Source organism: Sorex araneus, chromosome 6 (assembly GCF_027595985.1).
Source record: "Sorex araneus isolate mSorAra2 chromosome 6, mSorAra2.pri, whole genome shotgun sequence".
NCBI lineage: Eukaryota > Metazoa > Chordata > Mammalia > Eulipotyphla > Soricidae > Sorex > Sorex araneus.
Window position 1 is genome coordinate 72,490,468 of NC_073307.1, and position 26,500 is coordinate 72,516,967.

At 37.4% G+C, this 26,500-nt stretch overlaps 1 protein-coding gene across 2 annotated transcripts in view; it reads right to left on the bottom strand.

The window, feature by feature from the left end:
* Positions 1-8,912: 8,912 nt before the first annotated feature.
* MYH2 (myosin heavy chain 2) overlaps positions 8,913-26,500 on the bottom strand; it is a 36,721-nt gene continuing 19,133 nt past the window's right edge. For both annotated transcript variants that reach the window (XM_004603900.2, XM_004603899.2), the window contains exons 20-38: positions 24,900-25,155; positions 22,863-23,105; positions 21,343-21,519; positions 21,113-21,258; positions 20,942-21,032; positions 20,471-20,860; positions 19,729-19,855; positions 18,971-19,089; positions 18,666-18,862; positions 17,174-17,357; positions 16,933-17,098; positions 16,713-16,837; positions 16,235-16,543; positions 15,944-16,147; positions 15,111-15,236; positions 14,836-15,006; positions 14,385-14,489; positions 14,172-14,267; positions 8,913-9,130 (exon numbers count right to left, since the gene is read on the bottom strand). In XM_004603900.2, coding sequence (XP_004603957.1) covers positions 8,981-9,130; positions 14,172-14,267; positions 14,385-14,489; positions 14,836-15,006; positions 15,111-15,236; positions 15,944-16,147; positions 16,235-16,543; positions 16,713-16,837; positions 16,933-17,098; positions 17,174-17,357; positions 18,666-18,862; positions 18,971-19,089; positions 19,729-19,855; positions 20,471-20,860; positions 20,942-21,032; positions 21,113-21,258; positions 21,343-21,519; positions 22,863-23,105; positions 24,900-25,155 — 3,382 coding nt within the window. In that variant the 3' untranslated portion in view covers positions 8,913-8,980. The remainder of the gene's footprint in view (positions 9,131-14,171; positions 14,268-14,384; positions 14,490-14,835; positions 15,007-15,110; positions 15,237-15,943; positions 16,148-16,234; positions 16,544-16,712; positions 16,838-16,932; positions 17,099-17,173; positions 17,358-18,665; positions 18,863-18,970; positions 19,090-19,728; positions 19,856-20,470; positions 20,861-20,941; positions 21,033-21,112; positions 21,259-21,342; positions 21,520-22,862; positions 23,106-24,899; positions 25,156-26,500) is intronic.

Genomic DNA, 26,500 nt, shown 5'->3' on the forward strand with positions numbered 1-26,500 from the left:
GTAAAAAATAAATAAATAAGTAAAGCAAATTTCTTTTTATTAAATTCTAACAATGCCCAATAACAGCATATTTCTTAGCTGATAACAATGAAGTAACTAAATCATCTGGTTATATTTGCTACAGAGTAAGTTGGTGCTTCCCTGGAAAGAACAACCCCAGGAAGAGTGGGAACCAGGATGTATGGCATAAGTGTGGGTGGCCAGACATCCCTCACTGTCCCTCAGACAGAGCCCTGTCCCCACACACACTTACCTTGAAGCTTTATGAGGAAAGACAAGTCATACTCATTCCTAGTGTTCTTTTATAGGATCAGAGATGGAAAACACGTAGCCTCCTCCTCTTTCTTAAAACATATTTGGCAAAACATGTTTTTGGCAATGAATGTATCCAAGCATAATTCCCTTCATATTAAAGATGTTTGGATATAATTAGAAATATTTCCTCTCACATTGGGTTAAGTATATGAATCAATCTCCTATAAATAATTTGAGTTGTAGGCAATCTGAAAGTGATCTGCCTTTTGGAATAATGTAAGGTGTTGTCTCAAAGACAGCTATGTTCTGGAATCCCTGGACTTTGTTGCCCTCTGTTCTTCTGTTTCACTGAGTTGCCTGTGTGAAATCTTTTCAACCGCCTGCATAATTGGAGATACTATACCAGGGAGGGAAGTTTCTGTTCTTTAATAGAGTGCTATGTTATAAAAAGATTCTTAGTTTCTCCCAAGATAGCCTCGTTTCATTTCAGATTTATTGTATTTTTTCAAGGATGCTTAAAAGTTTAATTTTAAAATTCATCTCATGAATATTAACCAAACATAGACTTTTGTTTTCCTCGAGTTTCAAGTCACGCTACTCACACTGAAACTTGGATTGCCTCACTGAATTGAGATGCCCTGCTTCTTTGATTAAAAAGAAAATGCAAGCTGGTGTAAAGTTCTGTTTGCTCTAGAAAATTAACATGGGGGACTATTAGAAATCCTTAGGGAAATTGGGGAGTTTTCAAAGCATACAGACCTATGATTGTCCTTGAACCAGCTACCCTTCGTATATATTTTACATTTCTTTACAAGGAATACCTGACTATTATTTTCTACTTCATTTTTAAATTTTTTTAAGTTTTAAAATTTTTATTAAATCTTCACGTTTTTTAAAGTTATTAATGGTTAAGTTTCAGACAATGTTACAGCACTGATCCTGCTTCCAGTGTCAATGTCCCTTCATCAGTGGCTCTAAGTTTAAAAAAAAATATTTGTTTTCTTGACTGTGCCACCTTATATATTTTTATTAAGATATAAGTTCAATAACATAAAAATGATTGCAAAATGAGACATGATAAAATTTATCCTCAATCCCTCATCAATACTATTATAAAAAGATTCTTAGGAAGAAATAAAATTTTAAAAATATACTTAAAAATAAATTATGCTGTCGTTAAGTATAATTTAACGAAAACTTTTTGACAACTTTTGTATGTTCTCTGCACGTATTTTTAATATGCAAAGATTAAGTATAGCAATTAGTCACTGATACGAAGTTATGAGGCATTTAAGCCTTTGCATTTGATTTTGGAACAAAATAAAACGTCCAGAGCAGTGGGTAGCAAGGGGGTTTTCACACCTTCTTTTGCAGACATTGTGACAACGTGCATCTTAATAACCTGCTGAAATGTTTCCATGTTTCTAACTTAAATCTCTCTCCCAGTGTTTATTTTTTAATTTTGTGTTTAAGGGCCACACCCAATTCTTACTCACTGCTTGAGGGTTGTTTCTGGCATTCCTTTGGGACCATAACCTATTAGGGTTTGAACCTGAATTTCTTGCATGCAAACCATGCACTCCAATCCTTTGAGTCATCTTTCCGTGCCCTCCCAGAGGCATTCAAACCAATACCCTTACTTATTATTTGACCTTTCCTTTGTACTTCCCAGGGAGGTTATATTTTTTTACTTTGCATTTCAACAAAATTCAGTTTTAAAAAATCTTGATTCTTGTCCAAAGAGATAGTAGAGATAATACAGGAGGTAAGCTGCTTGCCTACTTACCTAAATTTGATCCCTGGTACACCGTATGGTCTCCCAAGTATCACCAGGCATGACTCCTGTGTATTGCTTCTGAGTGTGGCACAACAATAAGTAAAGAATGAAAAAATATCTTGACCCTTAAGGAAAAGTTAAGTAACCTAGCTTGCCTTAATTTATTTTTTTTAAGCTTTTGGACCACACCCGGCAATGCTCAGGGGTTACTCCTGGCTCTGCACTCAGGAATTATTCCTGGCGGTGCTCAGGGGACCAGAGGGGATGCTGGGAATCAAACCCGGGTCGGCTGTATGCAAGGCAAACACCCTACCTGCTGTGCTATCGCTCCAGCCCCAACTTAGCTTGCTCTATACTCAGGAAAAACTCCTGGTAGGTCCTGCGACCATATGTGGTGCTAGGGATTGAACCAGGTCTTAAGTATTAGTCACATTTATATATATATATATATGTTTTATACATGTTTTATACATATATATGTATACATATATTGCTGCAGGTAGGTCGTTTGCCTTGCACATGGCCGACCTGGGTTCGATTCCTCCATCCTTCTTAGAGAGCCCGGCAAGCTACCAAGAGTATCCCACCTGCACAGCAGAGTCTGGCAAGCTACCTATGGCATATTCGATATGACAAAAACAGTAACAACAAATCTCACAATGGAGATGTTACTGGTGCCCACTCGAGCAAACTTATGAACAATGGGATGACAGTGCAAGAATGCTACATATATTGCACAAATGAATACAGTCATTCTATATCTGCCCTTCTCTTGACTCATTTAACTCATGAAAACATTCTCCAAGTTCATTAATTTATAAGCAAATTTCATGACTTCATTTTCACTAATGGCTGTGTAATATTCTATTGCGTAGATGTGCCATGGTTCTTTAACCAGTCCTCTGTTCTAGGGACCTCGGGCTGTTTCCAGATTCTGGCTATCGTGAGTAGTGCTGCAATGAACCTAGAAGTAGAGATTGTGTTTCTGCTACATAATTTTGGACCTTCAGGATAAATTCCCAGAAGTGGTATTGCTAGGTTTTATGGGAGCTCAATTTCTAGCGTTTTGAGGAATGCCCATATTGTTTTACAAAAAGGCTGGACCAGTCGGCATTCCCAACAATAATGAAGAAGAGTCCCCTTCTCCCAGGATCCACACCAGCATGGCTTGTTCTTGTTCTTTTCATGTGTGCCAGTCTCTGTGGTGTGAAATGACATCTCTTGTTATGATTCAGATCTCTTTGATGATTAGCGATGTAGAGCATTTTTATGAGCCTTTGGCCATTTGTATTTCTTCTTTGAGAAGGTTTCTGTTCACTCCTTCTCCCATTTTTTATGGGGTTTAATGATTTTTTTCTTGTAAAATTCTACCAGGGCTTTATATATCTGGATATTAACCCCTTATCTGATGATTATTTTGTAAATATATTTTCCAAGTCTGTAGGCTGTCTTTGTTTCTTAGTCACTGTTTCTTTTGAGATGCAGAAGCTTTTTAGTTTAATGTTATCCCATTTGTTTATCTTTGCTTCCACTTGCTTGATCAGTGATGTTTTATCTTTGAAGATGCTTTTAGCTTTAATGCCATAGACGTTTATGCTCACATTTTCTTCCCTGTATCTTTTGGATTCAGGTCTGATATAGAAGTCTTTAATCCATTTTGATCTGTTATTTTTCACTGGCATTAGAAAGAGGTCTGAGTTCATTTTTCTTTTTTTTTGCATTTAGCTACTCAGTTTTCCCAGCACCACTTGTTGATAAAGCTTTACTTGCTCCACTTAATATTTCTTGTTTCTTTATCAAAGATTATCTAAACATATCTTTGAGGGTCAGTGTTAGAATGTTCGACTCTGTTCCATTTATCTGTGAGTCTGTCTTAATTCTGGTACCATGCTGTTTTAATTACTACTGCTTTGTAGTACAGTTTGAATTTGGGGAAGGTGATACCTCCAATCTTCTTTTCCCCAAGGATTGCTTTAGCACGGGGTTTTATTGTTCCATATGAATTTCAGGAGTGTTTTAAAAATGTCATAGGAATCCTTATAGGGACCGCATTGAATCTGTATAATACTTTGGGGAGTATTGCCATTTGACAACGTTAATATTCCTAACCCAAGATCAGGGGATATATTTTCATTTTCTCATATCATCTTTTATTTCTTGAAGTAGTGTTTTCTAGTTTTATTTGTATAGCTTCTTCACCTCTTTAGTTAAACTGATTCTGAGGTACTTGGTTTATTTGAGACATAAATTGTGAACGGGATTATTTTTCTAACATCTCTCTCTTTTCTTTTATTATGTGTGTATAGGAAAGTCATGGACTTCTAAGTATTGTTTTTGTAACTTGCCACTCTACTATACAAATATACTGTTTCTAGAATTTTTTGTGGGGTCTTTGGGATTTTCTAAGAGTAGTATCATATTATCTGAAAATAGTGAGAGCTTGACTTCTCCTTCCCTGTATAGATGCCCTTGATATATTTTTCTTCCCTAACTGCTATGGCAAGTGCTTCCTGTAGTATATTGAATAGAAGTGGTGAGAGTGGGCAATCTTGTCATGTCTCTGATCTTAGAGGGAAGGCTTTTAATTTTTTTTTCCCATTGAGAATAATGCTTGCTGTGGGCCTGTGGTAGATGGCTTCGGGTATATTGAGGAAAGTCCCTCAAATCGTATTTTTGTTGAGGGTTTTTATCATCAATTGATGCTGGATCTTACAAATACTTTTAATACATCTATTGGTATGATCAAATAGTTTTATATTTTTTCTTTTGTTGACATGATATATTATGTTGATTGACACGGTGTATTATGATGCTTGTGAGAATTAAGCATCATCCTTGAATCTTCAGGTTGAATCCTTGGTTGTGGTGTATGATCTTTTGATAAGTTGTTTGATTCTATTTGTTAGCATTTTGTTGAGGATCTTAACATCTGTGTTCATGAGGGATACTTGTCTGTAATTTTTTTGGTACTATTTCTGTCTCTTTTGGATATCATGGTGATATTTTCCTCATAGATAGTGTTCAGGAGTATTTCTGTTTCTTCAATTTCCTGGAAAAGCTTGAATAGGACTGGCAGTCATCATCATCATCCCATTGATCATTGAATTTCTTGAGCAGTTTCAGTAATGTCTCCATTCATCCTAGCCCTGAGATTTTAGAAGCCTCTCTTTACTCATCCTTTCCAATGGTGCTGTATTGGAGGCTCTTTCAGGGTCGGGGGAATGGTACCCATCATTGTTACTGGTTTTGACATATAAATACACCATGGGGAGTTTGCAAGGCTCTCGGTAGCTTGCCAGGTTCTCTCAGAAGGAGAACTAGGTCATAAGATATAACTTAGAAGTAGGTTATAAGATACAAACTTCCGAAACTTGGTTTCATAGTCTCTGGATGTTGGCCATTGGAGGGATTACATGGCCACAACCCAGGGCAGTTCCTGGATGTGACTGCCTAGCTACTGGAAAATGGAGAATCTGGGCAGAAGAGGCCCAGTCCCGATCCGAGCAGACTTGGAGGTCTCAGTTGCGGGTCCCACACACCTGGGTTCATCTGCCGGTTCCTTCATGCGTGAGGCTTGTCCATGAGGACTGGAAGTAGGTCCTCTTTAAATGCTTTAAATGTTTGAAAGAATTCACTAGTGAATCCTGTGCCTGTAGTTTTGTTTTGGGGAAGACTTTTGATTACCATTTCAACTTCCTCAATGGTGGATAGATCTCTTCAGGTATTCCAAAAATTCTTGGTTCAAACTGGGGAGGTTATAGGAATCCAGGGATTCATCCATTTCTTCAAAGTTCTCTTGTTTTGTACTGCAAAGATTTTCAAGTAATCTTTGCTGATCCTTTGAATTTCTGTAGTTTCTGTTGTTATGCCCCCCTTTGCATTTCTGATTCGGTTTATTAGGTAGGGTACTCTCTCTCTTTCTCTCTTTTTATTTGTGAGTTTCACTAGTGGTTTATCAATCTTGTTTATTTTCTCAAAGAACTGGTTCTTGGTTTCATTGATCTTTTGGGCTGTTTTTTTGAATTCTGGCTTATTGATTTCTGCTTTAAGTTTTATTATTTCCTTCCTCCTGCCTGGTTTGGGCTTCTGCTGTTGGTCACATTCCAAGATTTTAATCTGTGAGATTAAGTTATTGGTGTGGATCCTTTCTTACTTCCTGATGAATGCTCTCCATTTTCAGTACATCATGGTCTGAAAAGATAGTTAATATATTTTCTATCCTCTTAATTTTATGGAGATATGTTTTGTGGCTTGGCATGTGGTGTATCTTGGAGAATGTCCCATGCACACTGGATTCAGTTTTAGGGTATAGAAAAGTCCTGTATACTGTGTATTCAGTTTGGGGGAGATGAAAAGTTCTATATATATCTACTAACCACCTCCATTTCTTCCATCAAATAAAGTATTTACTTTTGAGCTTTTGTCTGGTTGATCTATTGAGAGGTGAGCAAAGTGGTGTAGAAATCTCCAACTATTATTTTCTATAAATGTCTTTCTTCAATTCTATTATCAATCATCCCTCATTAGGTGCATATAAGTTTAGGAATGTGAGTTCTTCCTGATGCATTGATCCTTTGATCATTAAGAAATGACCTTCACTGTCTTTTATAACCTTCACCAGCCTGAAGTCTATGTGGTCTTATATGTATGACCTGTCCAGTTTTTTCTTTTTTTTTTTTTTGAGGGAGTTGTTTGCTTGGAGATTGTTTTCCTGCCTTTGGCATTGAGTCCATGTTCTCTTTGATTTTTCAGATGTGTTCCTTGCAGGAAGGAGGATGTTGGGTTCAATTTTGTAATTCATTCTGCCATTCTGTGCCTCTTGGATTGGTGCATTTAGCCCATTGACATTGAGAGATTATTGTGATGAGAATTTCTGCCATCTTTATTTAAGAGGTTGGTGTATTTGTGGGGCTTTCTTTCTTTGAGTAGCCCATTTAGTACTTGTAACAATGGTTTTGAGTCTATGAAGTTCCTGAATTATTCTTCATCTGTGAAGTTGTGTATTGTTACTTCAAATCTGAAGTAAAGTCTTGCTAAGTAGCATACTCTTGGTGAGTCATTAATTTCATTGAGTTTGTTCACACTCTCCCACCACTCTCTTCAGGTCTGGAGGGTTTCATCTGATAAATCGGCTGTAATTCTTAAGTATGCTCCTTTATAAGCAATTTCTTTCATTGATCTTGCTGCTTTCTGTATTATATCTATATTGTTTGTTATTCTGATTAGGATTTTTCTCTGGGCATTTTTATTTGGATTTATTTTAGCTGGTGTACCCTTCGAGCCTCCTGGATTTGGGTGCATATACTCTTCAGCTCTTTGATCTTCTCAGCTATGATAGCAATGATAGCTTTGATAGTTGCGTCTTCATCGGGATTTTCTTCATGTCCCTCTGGTACTCTAATGCTACTTCTGTTGTTCCTCTTGACTTCATCCTGATTTTCTCTTGTCATCTGTTGGTTTGTTTTGAGGGCCTTTTCCATATTCTACCATAGTCTAGAGAGTCTCTGTACCTCATCTTGGTGCTCACTGATTCTGTCCTTAGCAGCTGTTACTCTGATGCTGAGGCCTTCCACTGAGTTTTTCATTTCACCTACCAGATTTTTCAGAGCTGTCATTTCTGCTTGTATTTTCGATTGCATTTAACTAGTTTCTTCTATCCTATCCTCCTGTATTTTATTGATGGTGAATTCCATTGTTTCTGTGAGCTCCTTATGCATCCTTAGCAGTTCCATTTTAAATTCCTTATCAGAGAGTTTATCTAGCTCTTTATTACTTATTACTTACATATCCATATGTAACTACTTATTGTATATGTAGGATGCATATGTAGGATGAATCACGGAATGATTAAGAAATGCATATTCAGGGGCTGGAGTGATAGCACAGTGGGTAGGGAGTTTGCCTTGCATGCAGCCAACCTGGGTTCGATTTTCAGCATCCCATATGGTTCCCTGAGCACTGCCAGGAGTAATTCCTGAGTGCAGAGCCAGGAATAACACCTGTGCATCTCCAGGTGTGATCCAAAATTCCAAAACAAAAAAAAAAAAAAAGAAAGAAACACATGCCCATTGAGTGAAGCAGAGTGGCTATGCTCTTCATGGCAGGTTCCGGGTTAGGAGGTACCTGTTGGAGGCAAATATTTCCCCCAGGGTCTATAGATGTACCGCCTCACACCTCACTCTTTTATGTTAGATCCATATGTAACTACACAGTATATTGTTATTAATGATGAAAAATCTTTATGTTGAAAAAAATACATTAGATTTTTATTCTTAATTACAGATAAACAAAAGAATTAGTGACCTAATTGAAAAGAATTGGTTCAATCTAAAGCCAGTGCATAAGACTCTAGTCAGTCTATATTTTGCATAATCCTAGTAAATTAGATTCTTATAGGAGAACACAGGAGCTTTACTAAACCCTCCTACATTTTGCTATTAGGGAAAAGCTGAAAGAAATAACTGCCAGATTTACTCCCTGATAACCAACAACTATATAATGTTTTTTTGGGGGGTGGGGGTTGGAGCCACATCTGGCTTTGCTCAAGGTTTCTTCCTGGATCTTTGCTGGGGGATCACTCCTGGAAGTGCTCAGGGACCATATTGGGTATAGGATGGAATGCAGGTCAGCTGCATGCAAAGCAAGTCCTTATCCACTTTACTACCTCTTCAGCCCCACATAGATATATAATCTTAAAGTATTACTATGGACTTGAAATGAAAGTAAATACATTAACATTTCTTAATTTTGTGTCATTATTTGGTAGCGTTATAATTATTCAAACTCTGTCAACGCTTCAGGAGAGAAATGCAAAGGCTAGTCTAATGATGTAGTTTGAAAAGTATCCATACTCTTTATTTCTTTTCAAGAGGCAAGAACAGGTGATAATTGCAGATAATTTATATTCTGTGCTCTCTTCAGTCATTCCCTAGCATCAGAAGAGGATCATTATTCACTTATGATCTTGGTATGAACCTCCCGACTCTTCACTCGCAATTTGTTGACCTGGGATTCAGCAATGTCAGCCCGTTCCTCAGCCTCCTCGAGCTCATGCTGGATCTTACGGAATTTAGATAGATTTGTATTGGATTGTTCCTCCTGAGAATGAAAATGGAATTATAATGAATTAGTACTGTGCCTATTCTAAATTATGTAGGCCTAATGGAATAAAAAACTTAGCATATTTGGAGAATAAAAAACTTAGAGAGAAACATTATTAACTTATGTCCTCCTAGATTGTCTTATCATTAAAATCAGTATTTACTTGTAAATTGGTAACTTCATAAACATTTATATTTTCTAAACCCAAAATATTGCTATATGTCCACAAGTTCAGAAAGAAAAAAATGTAAGAAAAGTTGTAGAGTACTAAAGTGATGTTTATTGGGGCTGGAGAGATAGCACAGCGGGTAGGGCGTTTGCCTTGCACGCAGCTGATCCGGGTTAGATTCCCAGCATCCCATATGGTCCACGGAGCACCGCCAGGAGTAATTCCTGAGTGCAAAGCCAGGAGTAACCCCTGTGCATCTCCAGGTGTGATCCAAAAAGCTAATAATAATAATAATAATAATAAATTTTAAAAAAGAAAGTGATGTTTATTAATAGTTGCCATAGGAGGGTGATAGTTTGCTTAAAAAATAAATTTCTTTGAAGAATGTCAAGGGTTTTCTATAGGGATCGCATTGAATTTGCACAATGCTTTGGGGAGAATTTCAATGGAGCAAGCGCTCCTGAAATTCATATGGAACAATAAGCCCCCACGAATAGCTAAAGCAATCCTTGGGAAAAAGAAAATGGAAGGAATCAACCTCCCCAACTTCCAACTCTACTACAAAGCGGTAGTCATTAAAACAGCATGGTATTGGAACAAAGGCAGAGCTGCAGACCAATGGAATAGGGTTGAATACTCTGACATACACCCCCAAATATATGATCATCTAATCTTTGATAAGGGGGCAAGAAATGTGAAGTGGAGCAAGGAAAGCATGTTTAACAAATTGTGCTGGCAAAACTGGATGGCTACATGCAAAAAAATGGGCTTAGACCTCCATCTATCACCATGTACAAAAATCAGATCAAAATGGATTAAAGACCTCAACATCAGACCAGAATCCCTAAGGTACATTGAAGATAAGGTCGGCAAAACCCTCCACGACATTGAAGCCAAAGGTATCTTCAAAGCTGACACGCCACTGGCCAAGCAAGTGAAAACAAAGATAAATAAATGGGACTATCTCAAACTAAGAAGCTTCTGCAACTCAAAAGAAACAGTGACCAAAATACAAAGACAATCTACAGAATGGGAAAGGATATTTATGCAGTACCCATCCGATAAAGGGTTGATAACAAGGATATACAATGCACTGGTTGAACTCCACAAGAAGAAAACTGCCAACCCGATCAAAAAATGGGGTGATGAAATGAACAGAAACTTTTCCAAAGAAGAAATCCGAATGGCTGAGAGGCACATGAGAAAATGTTCAACATCACTAATTATCAGGGAGATGCAGATCAAAACAACAATGAGATATCATCTCACACCACAGAGACTGGCCCACATCCCAAAGAACAAAAGCAACCGGTGTTGGCGTGGATGTGGGGAGAAAGGGACTCTCCTTCACTGCTGGTGGGAATGCCGACTGGTTCAGCTCTTTTGGAAAACAATATGGACGATTCTCAAAAAGTTAGAAATTGAGCTCCCGTTTGACACAGCAATACCACTCCTGGGAATATATCCCGGAGAGGCAAAAAGGTATAGTAGAGATGACATCTGCATTTCCATGTTCATTGCCGCTCTGTTTACTATAGCCACAATATGGAAAAAACCAGAGTGCCCGAAAACAGATGATTGGCTAAAGAAACTCTGGTATATTTACACAATGGAATACTACATAGCTGTCAGAAAACGTGAAGTCATGAAATTTGCATATAAGTGGATCAACATGGAAAGTATCATGCTGAGTGAAATGAGTCAAAAAGAAAGAGACAGACATAGAAAGATCGCACTCATATGTGGAATATAAAGTAGCTGAGAGGTACAAACTTACAATGTTGCGATTCCTGGCAGACATTTCTCTGGACTTAGTTACTAAAATACTAAAATACAGAAATCCCAAACTATGCTGCTGCTGGTGCGGCCTCCTGACCTCATATCTCTTCATTCTCAGCAATGGAAAACAAATTGCCAAATGCTTTCTTTTCAGCAGATCAACTTTAGGGGGGAGAAACTCCAAATCAATAATAGCGAATTTTTTGTTTAAATATTGAATGTAATCAAAGTAAAGTGAAAGTAAAGTGAAATTTACCAGTTACACATGCGGGGTGGGGGACTGGGGAGGTGGGGGGTAGGGGGGAGGTATATCGTGATTCTTGGTGGTGGAATATGTGCACTGGTGAAGGGATGGGTGTTTGAGCATTGCATAACTGAGACTTTAATCTGAAAGCTTTGTAACTTTCCACATGGTGAATCAATAAAAGAATTTAAAATAAATAAATAAATAAATAAATAAATAAATAAATAAATAAATAAATTTCTTAGTCATCCCAGATAGAGAAGGGAACACCAAGTAATATGTGATTGGAGATCCTGCGCGGGGAGGGAGATGCGTGCTGAAAGTAGACTAGAGACTTAACACGATAGTCACTCAGTACCCCTGTTGCAAACCACAACAATCAAAAGGAGAGAGAGAGAGAACAAATTGGAATGCCCTGCCACAGAGGCAGGGTGGGGTGGGGGGATAGGATCGGGGGGTGGGAGGGATACTGGGTTCATTGCTGGTGGAGAATGGACACTGGTGGAGGGATGGGCTCTCGAACATTGCATGAGGGAAAAACAAGCACGAAAAGGTGTGAATCTGTAACTGTACCCTTACTGTGACTCACTAAATTAAAAAAATAAATAAATAAATTTCTTAATAGTTGTTTCAAATTTAAATAAATCTTGAATTTTATCATTTCATTTTTTTACATTTTAAAACAAACAGGATTTTTTTCTCCATTGTATTGTATGTAATGACCCTAGAAACAAAGTTGCTAATATAAAGTGATTTTTATATTATTGTATATCGATCTCATAAAGTCCTTGATAAATTGAAGCATTCAGTGACTCAATCTTTTATCTTTAAAATAACAATAATCATGAATAAACCTGTTCTTCATTTTTTTCCTCCTGTTTTGGTGTGAGAATTAACATGATTCAGAGTTTTTCATCATTGCACATCCCTTAAAATGGTTTATGGAACCCAAGATGCAACTTCTCATTTCTTAGAATGATTTATAGTGCCCAAATATTTTTTTTAATTTTAAAGCCATATATGCATCAAAGTACAATTTAAGAAGCAATTCTGAAACAATTATTAAAAGAATTTAGCAATACATATTATTCTAATAAAATTACCCATTTCTTTAAAAATTCCATTTTTCTAATGGTGATAGGAGATGAACAGACAGTTCCCCAAAGAAGGCATAAGATGACAACCTACATATGAATAAGTAGGGCTCATTGTCACTTATGACTAAGAAAATGCAAATCAAAGTAATGATTAAATATCATTGCACAACAGTGATCATAGAATATATTAAAAATGTCTAGAAGCAGTAGGTGTTGATGGGGTTATGTGAGAAAGAAATATCATTCACTGTTGGTGGGAATGCCATCTGATGTGGACTCTATGGAAAGTAATATGGAGCTCCTTAAAAAAAAAAAAAAACAAATGTAGGGACTGGAGCGATAGTGCAGCGGGTAGGGCATTTGCCTTGCATGCTCTCTACCCGGGTTCGATTCCTAGCATCCCATATGGTTCCCCAAGCACGACCAGAGCAATTCCTGAGTGAGGAGCCAGGAGTAAGCCCTAAGCATCGCCGGGTGTGGCCCAGAAAGAAAAAAAAAGGATACTTTAATCTCAATTTATACCTGTATCTTTAATAGTATCTTTCACTTTAGTTTATTATTATCATTATATTTATAATCTCCTAACTAGATATTGAATTTGATTATATTTTTATATATAATGAAAATATGATTGTCCTCTAAAGACAGCTTTGACTTTATTCTATAGGTTTGTAACTTTTGCATCTTCTTGAATTGATTTTGTCATTAGTAATGATTTAGTAATAGAATTATTTTATTTCCAGTTTTTAACCAAATTTATTTTTGAAATTTAGTAATATGAACACTTTTGTTTATTTCTTCTTCCCTTTACAATTTTGTCACACAGTGGCTATAAAAAATGTAGTATGAGCAAAGGGGAGAAGGCAGATGGAATAGAGAAGGGATCACTAAGAAAATGAGGGCTGGAGGAATCAGTCAGGATGGGAGATGCATGCCGAAAGTAGATAACGGATCAAACATGATGGCCTCCCAGTGTCTGCGTTGCAAGCCATAATGCCAAAAAGTAGAGAGAGAGAATATGGGGAATATTGCCTGCCATGGAGGCAGGGGAAGGATGGGAAAGGAGGGGCTGTATACTGGGAATATTGGTGGTGGGGAATGTGCACTGGTGGAGGGATGGGTGTTTGATCATTGTTTGATTGTAACCCAAACATGAAAGCTTGTAACTATCTCACAGTAATTCAACAAAATTTTTTTAAAAAAAGAAAGAATAAAAAATAGTAGCTGTCAGAGAGATATCCCAATGGGTACTCCAAAATCAACAAAAAGTAGCCTGTTTGCTTTCTTTCCTTCTTTCTTTCTTTCTTTCTTTCCTTCTTTCTTTCTTTCTTTCTTACTTTCTTTCTTTCTTTCTTTCTTTCTTTCTTTCTTTCTTTCTCTCTCTCTTTCTCTCTTTCTTTTATTTCTTTCTTTCCTTATTTCTCTTCTGAGGAGGGTAAAGGAGTGTGTTTTGTTTTAGTTTTATTCTGTCTTTCTTTTGTCTGATGGTGTCGGGGATTGAAACCAAGTTCTCACACTTGAGGGGCACTTGCTCTACTCCTCAGACCTCTGATTTTCCATTTTTTAAGGTTTCTTTGCGTATTAAACATTTACTATAAAATAAACTGATTATTATCATAAACAATAAGAAATAGGTACACACATTTACAGACACCTATAAACAAAGAGCTCCTTATCACAAGGAATAGTAAATATAATTAATAATTAGCTAGTCTTTCTAAAAGAACTTTCAATAATAAGTATACTTACAGCCTCCTCAGCTTGTCTTTTGTAAGACTTCACTTTAGCCTGAAGTTTATCTACCAAATCCTGAAGTCTGAGGATATTTTTCCGATCTTCTTCAGTCTGAAACATTATAAAAACCATAAGTCTTATTTGGAAAGCATGTGGCTATTACATTACTTCATATGAGGAGTTCACATAAAGAGGAAGTGCTTAGCCAAACAAAAATTATTTCTGTACCTGGTAAGTGAGTTCCTTCACTCTCCTCTCATGTTTGCGAAGGCCTTTGACAGCTTCAGCATTACGCTTTTGCTCACTTTCAACCTCACCTTCTAGTTCACGCACCTGCAAATTAAGCCATGCAAGGTCTCAGCACATCAGTGCTATAGTGATGTGGTAGACTGACACGTCTAACCACAGAGTCAACATGGCTGAAAATACAAGAGCAAAACTGCTAAAACCAAACAGCCTGTCAAAGCTACAACTGTGACGTGGGAGGAGAGAACTTGAGAACTTTGGTGAGGGAAGGTGGCATTGGAAGTGGTATTGGTGTCCGAACACTGCTAAGATGTAAGTATGAATCACTCTGTATATCATGGTACTTTAATGAATTGATAAAAAAGAAACAAGAGAAGAATTTTGATCTTATGAGCCATTGAGAATCAATAAAAATAGATAGTGAGCCACTCACTCTGGCCTCCAGTTTCTGGATCTGCTTCTTCCCGCCCTTCAGGGCCAGCTGCTCTGCCTCGTCCAGACGGAGCTGCAGGTCCTTCACTGTCTGCTCCATGTTCTTCTTCATCCGCTCCAGGTGGGCGCTGGTGTCCTGCTCCTTCTTCAGCTCCTCAGCCATCATGGCTGCCTAATTAGCAAACAATCCCATACAGATGTATGTATCAAATGAGATACAGGAGATAGCACATCAAATATCAAAAATTCATTGTTTCTGTGTTTCCCTCTACTCACATCAGTGATGGCCTTCTTGGCTTTCTCCTCTGCGTTTCGGGCTTCCTGGACAATGTCTTCCATTTCTCCTTGAATTTGGGAAATGTCTGTCTCCAGCTTCTTCTTGGTATTGATCAGGCTAGTGTTCTGTTTAAAAAGGTACAAAATTCTTAATGTGTTATCAAAGTATTGACTTTTTTAATTTTGCTTTTTGGAGGACCTCTAGAGTTCTGCTGGGGACCATGAGGGAGGCCGTATGATACAGGGGAATGAGCCGGAGGGCTCATCCATGGTCACGATGTCCTCTGCCACTTCCACCTGTCTTTTCAAAGCCCATTAAAAAATTAGGTGAATATTTACAATGTAAATGTACTTTGATGTTGTTAAGTAAAACTAAATCAAATAGCAATATTATAGAAGATTGACTCCTTTAAATGTATAGATCCTAACATGGCCAGAGAGCTGTGTGCTTTCACACCTGCTCTTCGCCAATCCACCATTCCGTGGGACAAATTTTTATATATAGTCCACATTTATCTACATACACACAAATCAATGTAATATTAAGGAACCACAGAAATATTAACAGAAAACAATGGCAGGCTTGGATTATTCTAGAAAGTGGGTTACTAGTAATTTGTAAACATTTAAAATGAATGGGTGAATTTCTGTTTGCCACAGCATCTTGGAGGGGTTCCCCTCATGCCAAAAAATAAAAAGTATAGTAAAATGAAACATTTATCATAAATATTTATGGAAATAAGAATAAAATCTGGGTGTCTTATTAAAAAGGCTTAGATTATCTGGTACATATAAGCATTTATTGGAGATGAATTCTTTGTGTTAAAACTCACCTGGGTGTGCAAAAGCTGGACCCTCTCACTAGCATCCAGGAGTTCTTGTTCTGCGATTTTCCTGCTCCTTTCTGTCTGCTCCAGAGTGGCCCGCAACTCCTCAATCTCAGCCTGAAGCAGGTTGGCTCTGCGCTCTACCATGGCTAGTTGTTCCTTTAGGTCCTCCTGGCCCCGGAGAGCATCATCGAGGTGGATTTGGGTGTCCTGTGGAGTAAATGGACATTGAGACATCTTGTTTCCAGGACTGCAGTAGCCCCACCCCCTCGGAGACCAGCTCTTGAACCCATCGACCTTGAGGATGCCTTGGGTATTTCTGTAGTTCCTCAGGGCCTCTGCAGCCATGCGGTTCGAGTGGTTCAACTGAATTTCCATCTCATTGAGGTCTCCCTCCATTTTCTTCTTAATCCTGATGGCATCATTCCTGCTCCTGATCTCAGCATCCAGTGTGCTCTGCATAGACTCCACGACTCTGATATGATTTCTCTTCATCTGATCAATTTCTTCATCCTTCTCAGCAATTTTCCTATCAATTTCAGACTTGACTTGGTTCAACTCCAGCTGGATGCGCAGGATCTTTCCCTCTTCGTGTTCGAGAGAGGCCTTAATCATAGCAGGAGGTGATATAAAAGATGAATAGAAGCATTAGGAAGTACTTTTGCACACCTGACCTTCTGATAATGTTGTGCTATTTGTCTTTTCATACAGTCTATGTGTATGAACCTAGTAGATGTCTGATATTACTCTTTAAAGTGCATAATTCGACCTTTACCTCTGCTTCCTCTAAAGCGGTCTGAAGTTCAGACTTTTCTTGTTCCACTTGTTTCTTTATTTTCTCCAGTTCATGGATCCGTTTCCCTCCTTCTGCAATCTGCTCTGTGAGGTCAGAAATCTCCTCTGTTTGGGTAAAAAAGAGAGAAAGATGTATGAGACAGATGACATAAGAGAAAGATTGCTCTAAGTCATTACTATTGAAAGTGCAATAGACTCACGCTGCAAGTTTTTGTTTTCTCGTTTCAAAGTTTCTAGATGATCCAAGGATTCCTCGTAGGCATTTTTCATCTTGAACAGCTCAGTTCCCAGAGAACGGGCCTCCTTCTGAGAGGCCTCAAGCTCAGCATGGGTTTCCTCATACTTCTGTTTCCATTCTGCAAGGATCTGAAAATTCACTACATTTAGCAACTTTAAATGACAGGGAAAGGGATAGGGAGTGGAGACTACTGTAGAAATTACCTTGTCAAAGTTCCTTTGCTTTTTGTCCAGGGCTGCACAGGCTGCATTTGTTCGTTCCACGTCCAGCATGAGGTCCTCCACCTCATTCTGAAGCCTCTGCTTGGTTTTCTCCAGGGAAGCACACTTGGCGTTCACAGCTTCTACGTGCTCCTCAGCGGCTTGCAGACGCTGGGCCAGCTTCTTCCTTAAAAAATTATATGTTTACAAAGATGAGTGTTGCAAAAAAATAATTCTAAATTATTGTCACACTGAAAAGTATTAGAAATTTATATTTAAAATACTTTCATTCATCAATTTATTCAACAAACTCTGGTGAGGTTTTTTTATGAAGTAGATATTAGCACAGTAGTGGACAAGACAAGAAAGAAATCTATACCTCGGGAAGCTTATAATAAAGTGAACAGGAAAAGGGGCTGGAGCGATAGCACAGCGGGTAGGGCGTTTGCCTTGCATGCGGCCGACCCGGGTTCTAATCCCAGCATCCCATATGGTCCCCTGAGCACCGCCAGGGGTAATTCCTGAGTGAAGAGCCAGGAGTAACCCCTGTGCATCGCTGGGTGTGACCCAAAAACCAAAAAAAAAAAAAAGTGAACAGGAAAAGCCATTAACAGGTAAGGGCCAAGAAATAGTACACTGATTAGAGTACATATCTAGCACAAGCCTAGCTAGGTTTAATTGTTAGTACCACATTTTCCCCTAAGGGCATAAAGTGCGGCTTTGAGCCATATATGGTTCTGGAGGACCCCAGGACCACCACAGGTGGACTGGTAACCCTAGAACCGCAGGGCCCAAGAAACGTGATATCCTTAGGCTCTTACAGTGAATCAACGGCTTAGTTGGCCAAGAATTGCCAATAGGATATCCAGACTTCTAGAACTTCCTGGGAAGTCCCCTTGAAAAAATAACAATAAAATTCACAACATAGTACATATATGTGTAATGTAGGAAAACAAAATAGATGGGAGAAGGCAATTATTCTACATATTAAGGAAAGGCAATGTGATGGAGACCACATTTAAGCCAACATCTGAAAACACTGAGAGCAAGCTCTAGGGAGATTGGGAGGCTCTGGTAAACCAGGCCCCAAAGCAGCTTTTAATTTGGTGTGCTTGACACACAGCAATATACCTGTCCAAGTATAGCTTTTGCTATTCTTTGTTTTTTCTTTTGCAACAGGCTTTTTCCTGACTTTGTGCTCAGGGATTGCTCCTGACATTGCTCAGGAACCATATGTGGTGCTGGCGACGGAACCAGTGTTGGCTGCATGCAACACAAACACTTCACCTGCTACACTATCTTTCTCCCCATTCTGTGCTCTCTTAGTTATACTTCAGGTTAGATTTTAAGGCAGGGAAAATGTTTGATTTATTCAGTTCTTATTTTCAGGGCCTGAGAGTGCTTGCCAAGCAGGAGCTAACAAACATTCGGGCAGATTCCTTGAATCTTCAAAGATATTTGGATTTTCCACACATTCTCTCACATCAACACCTACTTGGCCTCCTCCAGCTCCTCTGTGCGCTGGATGGCATCCGTCTCATACTTGGTCCTCCACTGGGCGACCTCACTGTTGGCCTTGGACAGTGCCCTCTGCAGCTCAGCCTTGGATTCCTGCTCCTCCTCGTACTGTTCTCGCAGCAGGTCACAGTCGTGGCGGGAGGACTGCAGGGCGTGGGCCAGAGCATTCTTGGCCTGTGACAATGTAATTTAATATTAAATTTTTAAGTTTCAACTTTTAAAAGGTGGTGTAACTGTCTCCATTTTTAGGGTCAGAAAAAAACGTGTCATGATATTAATTACCTTTGTCTCCTCTTCAAGTTGCCTCTTTATTTCTTCAATCTGTTGAGTAAATGCTTGTTTGCCCCTTGATAACTGAGACACCAAAGCCTCTTTTTCATCTAGCTGACGTGAAAATTCACCTGATAGATATAGGAATCATTGATTATACTGAAGGAAAAATTATACAAATCTATATTAGAAATAAATTTAAAAGTTTTAAGCTCTCTAAGTTAAATTTTCTATTCACATCTTTTCTGAATGTCAATTTTTACATTTTATGGTAAAATTGGGATATTAAACTGAGTAAATAAATTTTGTTTAAATTTTTTTATACTTTAATTTTTTTCATAGTAATTATTTTATATTTCATGATGTGGCTTAAAACCCTGGTGATAACTGTCAAAAAGGACACTAAATGTCTAATTATGCATAGTCATTACTTTAAACAATATTTTGAGAATCAAAATTTTACTGACTATATAAATTTAAAGAAAAAAAACAAAAAATTTGTTGTGGAACAGAAACTGGATGCAAGCCAAATATTCCCCCAGTATGGCCACATACTCAAGACATTTCTGAAGCTGAAGCAGAGCTTAATTCAGTCCTAGTGAAATCTTTATCTCCAATGTTGTCCCCAAGTGACCCTGCAAGTAGGTTAAGTCTGAGCTCTTCAGTTATTCCCATGTGTGCTCAGATGCCTTTCTTAGGCTCTGACACCACCAAGTCAGTTATTTTCACATCATCTTCAATCTCAGAAACCATGGGAGAGAGGGAGTTACCGGACTCCGTTTGCAAGCGTCCCCTCTGGGTTGTCAGGTCGTTTATTAGTCTCTGCTGCTCTTCTTCCTTTGATTTTAGTTCACTCACTTGGTCCTCGAGAGTGCGGCACATTTTTTCTAGGTTAGCCTTGAGAGAATAAAAAGTAAATAAAACCTTCTAAGTATAAAATTTCTGTTGCTACAAGTTTTTACAAAACAGAAATATATTTTGACATAAAATAAGCCAAAAATTTTAGGTAATCTGATACACACACTTTATCTATTCTAGAATTGTTGTCATAAGTGGAACATATAAACTGGGATAAAAAAAAATCTGTGAAGTTTGGTTAGCATAATACCAAAATTTAAAGAGTATGCTTAAATATAAGATTTTGTAAAAGTTGCATATAAGCTTTATAAAGAATTGCATATATTGTACATAAAGTTTTTTAAGTAAAATGAAATTTTGCTTATTACATAGTTGAGAATATTTGAGATCTGTTATCCAATGGGAAGCCATGAAAGTATAAGTAGGCTATGTTTTAAAGCTGAGGTTATATTGCTAGTATGATGACGCTTAACTTTTTTGAATTTTAGTTTTTTCATATGCTACAAAGAAATAAAAACTCATTCCATTATACTTCTGGCTAAATTCCCAAAATCTGCAAAAAAGAAGAGTAGTAGCATGCAAAATTCTCTGAGAAGAATATGAATAAAGTATGATTGTTTCTGTGAGTAACACGTTTCCCAGAGTTTGTAGTACCTTAGCTTTAGAGATGGTGTCTACGTTACTAGCAAGGTCATCAATCTCCATCTTCATTTCACTCTTCTCCTTCTCCAGCTTCTGCTTGACCCTCTGCAGGTTGTCGATCTGCTCCCCGAGCTCGGCCACGCTGTCCGCGTGCTTCTTCCTCAGGGTGGCTGCAGTGGCTTCGTGCTGCAGGGTGGCCTCCTCCAGGTCCCTGCGCATTTTCTGGAACTCGGCCTCCCGCTTCTTGTTCATCTCAATCTGCGCTGAAGTGGCCCCTCCGGCCTCTTCCAGTCGCTCACTGATCTCCTCCAGCTCGCGGGAGAGGTCAGAGCGCTGCTTCTCTGCTTTGGCCCTGGAAGCCCTCTCTGCCTCAGTTTCCTCCTCCAACTCTTCTATGCGGGCCTGAGAGTGGTAAAAAGTACAAACTTATTAACTTCTTCATCATTGTGCCTATTTGAGCAAGAGATAAAACTATGGACTTACCTGCAGCTCTTTGATTTTCTTCTGCAGCTGAATGCCAAGGGCCTGTTCATCTTCAATCTTGCTTTGCAGATTGCCAATTTCAAATTCTTTCCTTTTGAAAAGTAGGAAAAAAACACAATGAAATCCATATCTACTATTGAAAAATAGCTGATGAACAATTGTTATACTTACTTTTTGAGCCTTTCATCAAATTGCTGCTTTTCATTTTCAATGTCCATTATGGACTCTTGAGCCAACTTGAGATCACCCTCAAGTTTCCTCTTAGCCCTTTCTAGGTCCATGCGAAGTTTCTTTTCTTGCTCCAATGACCCTTCAAGCTAAGTGTAATATTAAGTTATCATCAAAAGGGAATAATTATCTTAATTTATAAGAAAAAGATTTTTTGACAACACTACACGTACATCATCTACTTGCTGCTCCAGCTTGATTTTTGCTTTTGTCAGAGTGTTGACCTTGTCCTCCTCTGCCTGCAGGTCATCCAGCGTCTGCTGGTGGGCCTCCTGGAGGGCCTTCTTCTCCTTGGTCAGCTTTGCGATGGTCTCATCCAGGCCAGCCATCTCTTCTGTGAGGTTCTTCACCTTAAAAGGGAAAAATACATGTGTTCCACATTCTACTTTTTGTCTATTTGATTCTATGTTTATATTCCATAATGATAATAAAACATACTGAAGCCATAAAATATAGGAGGTAACTTAGGTGAAATTTTCTGTAATATTAGTTTTAGAGATGTCTTTGGGAATTTTATCTCAGTGATAAAGAATTGAAAGCAAAATTTAAAAATTTAGATGACATCAAATTTAAAAAAACCTTTTTTAACAGCAAAAAGAAACCATTAGCAGAATAAAAAGACAGTATACCAAAAAAGATACTTATGGAACAAGATACCACTTACCTGATAAAGGTTTTCTATCTATTATACATATAAAACTTATAAAACTCAACAATAGAAAACAGATCAATTGAAAATAAATAGAACATTTGAATAGACACTTGTCCAAAGAAGATACAGATCACCAAGAAATACATGAAAATATGCTCAATATTACTTATTTTTAGAGAAATACAAATCTAAACTCCAGTAGAAAACACCCTAGAAGTAGGGGAAACTCACATTAAAAAGTTACGAGTTTTTGTAAAAATCTGGAGTGTAGGAAACCTTCATGTACTATCAGTTTGAATGAACACTGATTTTGGAAATGGTATGGTGGTTTTTCATGAAGTTAAAAATAGAATTATTATATGATATAATAGTCATACTACAGGGTAGCTCATGCGACATTATCAACTCAGAAACATATCTACTAAAAGTTTATTGCAGCATTATTTACAATAGCTAACCTATAGAAAGGACAACAGTGTCCACTGGATGGTGATTAGATAAAAAAAGAAATGTTTTGAGGCCTGGGAGATGATTCAAATGATTGTAGTACATGCCTTACATAAGGAAACCTGAAATTCAATATCCAGCTCTGCTTGGTCCCCTAAGCTTCACTGGGAGTGACTCTCAAGCCTGAGATGGGGTAGATCCCAAACCAGGAGGTGTTGTCCACAAAGTAAATAAATAAAAACATGAAATGTATTATATATTCATGACAGCCTACAATTTAGCTATACAAAGATAAAATTCTGATATACACAACAAAATGGAAGGGACTTGAGAACGTTATGTGAAATTAAATAAGAACTAATGAAATGATAAAACACAATAAGAACCAGTGAATATTTTTAGTAAAATCAAAATTGTCAGGAGAGAAAGGTGGGCATGGGAGATACAAATGGTAGAAGGGAGAGTGGAGCATTACTTTTTCTTATCATTTGTTTTAAAACATAATGAACTATAATCTATAAAATAATGAACTGTAAATTTCCAGGTATATGTCATGGAAATACATGTGGGAATTTCATATGTTACATGTTATACCTTATTCTCTGTAGCATGCTTCTCCTTTTCCACCTTGGCCAGTGTCAGCTCAAGGTCATCTATGTCTTTCTTCAGTTCTGAACATTCATCCTCCAGCTTCCTCTTCTTGGCCGTCAGTTCAGCGTTGATCTCTTCCTCATCCTCAGCTCTCTCAGTCAGCTCTTTGATTTTGGCCTCTAGCTGGATTTTGGTTTTTATTAGCTGGTCACATCTTTCCTCTGCATCAGCCAAGCCTTCAGCTTCCTTGAGGTAGAAATAGAAATTGGTATGAAATAATGAAATATTTTAGTGACAATATTGGAAGTGTTGTTGGGTTCCTTATATTTAAACTTTTATGAACCACTGTGTGCAAACCAGAATATCTTATATTTATTTATAAAATTCATAAGGTAGTGTCCTGTTTTTTCAGAAAAGAATATTCTGTGACAGTTTAGAAGGCCCATTGCCAAAAGAAAGTAGTGAAGCAAAAGTTGGGCAGAGTTTGGTTTGACAGCTATGAATTTATTGGGCAGAGGAGGGGAGAAGCCATCTCACGAAAATAAGTTCAAGATGCAAGAGCTACTGAACTATTTCTTTTTATTTTTTGTTCTTGGGCCAAACCTGGATGTGCTTAGGACTTACTCCTGGCTCTGCACTAAGGGATCACTCTGGTCCAGTGAGGGATTCCAGGGATTGAACCCAGGTGGGCCATGTACAAGGCAAATGCACCACCTCCTGTGTTCTGGCCCCAAAAGTATTTCTTTAACAGCATGATCCTGATGTAAGGCTTGAGATTCAAGTTTAAGCAGAAAGTAATCAATCAAGTCCCATTAAGCTTCTATAAGTGTTTTCAGTAAAGAAAGTTGGGGCACACAGATTTAAGTTGACATACCTTTGTTTCATGGTGACTTCCCTGATAACCACCCTAGCTGACCTGTCCAGACTTGTCTTAATTAAAGATTTCAGCTAATGTCTGAAGCTATATGGGCAAGTTAGCATTTTTAGTCTCTCCCATATACACAGCAAGCATAGATGTTATTAAAATTACTTTTAACTTTCTAATCTTAAAAAAAAGGTTGGGTGACCAGGAAATTAGAAACTTATATATGCGTTGACATATATATGTTATATGAGCAGTTGGTACATGACAGATTCTAAGTACTTCTCTGGGAACAATGAAAGATAATTTCATATATATTTAAAGGAGTGGGGACAGAAAAGCAGCTCTCTTTTACTGTCTGTAACATAGAGGAGGGAATTATTACATGGCTCACACTTGACAGAAAAGACCAAGCTTAACAGGAAAACTATATGATTTTGTGTTGTACTAGAATTACACTAAACCAATTCAATTACTTCCAAGCAAACTATAATCTTATATATTACATTTTAGAGTTGAAGGAAACAGTTCAAAAATTATAAATCCAAGAATGAGCAAAGATCAGAATGAACAGAAGACAAGAAAATTGGGAGCAGGCAGAAAATTTAGGAGCTTCTGGGGAAGTCCAGAAGTGACATGATGAGGCACTATTATGAGTATATTGGAAAGATTAAATTTACATTTTTGAATAAAATAAATAGTTATATTTAAATTTTAAATATATATTTTATATAATAAAATTATAATTCAATGAAATTTTCTATATAGTACTGCCATTTTTCAGCTGTATAGGCCTTGATTTTATACCAGCCAACATCTAGAATTTCAAGGAAGTTTTAAAGGAAAAAAATCACTTTTCATACCATCCTCCCTTAATATTTTCTTTGCTATTAGTTTTAGTTGGGAAAGTTATGTTCAAAGACAAACTGATTTTAAATCTATAAGTTGATAAAAATTTTCAGAATGGAAGACATTTCTAGACAAGTCTACTTTATTGTCCTGGTCTGAGTTTGGTAGTTTATTGGGCAATCCAGTAATATGTTAATTTTATTAGTATCACCTCCTACACTTACGGTAAGTGTCTCCCATACTAGACTACCCAACTGCTTGATACCAATGGTCAAAGTTCTAGCACTTAGACCCTTATTAGTGATAACCAGGATGATGTCACTTCTTACAGACTGAACTTGAAGCTGCAAGTCATTTTTTTCTTTTAACAGCGACACCATCTTTTCTTCTAGTTCCTTCCTTTTTGCCTCTGACTTGGCAAGATCATCTTTTGTTTTCTGAAATTCTTCCTTCATGTTGGCCATTTCTTTCTCAGTTTCTGCACTTTTGAGCAGAGGCTTAATTTTGAAGAACAGTTTCATCCAAGGCCAGTGCTTGACATTCATGAAGGCACGAATATTGTACTGGATACAGAAGATAGATTCCCTTGAATTGAAATGATGGAATTAGATATGGTATGGAATATAAAATGAGATTTATTTGGTGGTAGGTGCTAAGATGTATGCTCCCATTATATTCTTATCCTGATTTCAAAGCACATATGAAAACAATACACCTGGGGAGTAATGATCACCCACTTAGCTACACCAGTGCTTGTCAAACTAAAGATTATAAGAATTATTTGATGTACTTTTAAAAATACTGTTTTCTGGACCTTATCCACAGAGAACAATGTTAATATTTGAGGTGGGACGCCAAGAGTTAAGTTTTAAACAAATTTATAAGAGATGTTAATGATGCAAGTCCAAGGACCACTCTTTAGGATATAATGATTTACATTAATGTTTTACAAACTTTTCTCTGCCCACTAAGAGTGAGCACAGGATAAAAGGACCCATGAAAAATCAGGATTTATTTGAAATTTTCTGTCTTATATTTTAATATTTATTATATTTTAATATTTTATTGTATTAGATTAACTCATGTAGATAATTAACTGCCTAAATATACATACATATAGATATGGATATTTGTATGGAGACATATAGAGAAGGATGAAAATTTATAAACAACTTTATTATTTAAGCAGAACATATTAGAAAACATGGTTTAAAATTGTTTAATCTGAGTTATTTATGCATATTTTTGGGGGGTTGAGGCCACTCTGGCTCTGAGTGCAGAGATAACTCCTGGTGAATTCAGGATAGAATCCAGTTGGTTGCATGCAAGGCAAGTGCCCTTCCTGCTGTACTATCTCAATGGCCCCAGTATTTGCAGACAGACAGATAGATAGATAGATAGATAGATAGATAGATAGATAGATAGATAGATAGATAGATAGATGTACAATTGCCAATTTATAGTGCATTCCTCAGAGGCTGGAATGATAGTGCAGGGGATAAGCACGACAGGGTTTGATCCCTGGTATCCCATATATTTCCCTAAGTGCTACCCGGAAAGATTCCTGAGTGCAGAGTCAGGAGTAATGCCTGTGAGTGCCAGATGTGGGTCAAAAACCAAAATTAAGTAAATAAATAAAAAATAAAATAAAATGCATTTATCACTATGAGTCCTGTTCATGTACATTCTGAAATTTAAGGTGTCTATTTTTAGATGTCTCAGAACTCTTAAATTATTAAAAGTTGTATACCTTTATAACATTATGTTAACTTAGAGAAACACAATTTTGCAGTCTTTGATGTTTAAAAATCATAATGGAGAAATTATTAAATATGCTATTTGTGTATTTTGTATAAAATCATGGTTGATAATATATGGAATTAAGTATCTCACATTAATAAACTACAAAATAAATTCATATTAGAACTGG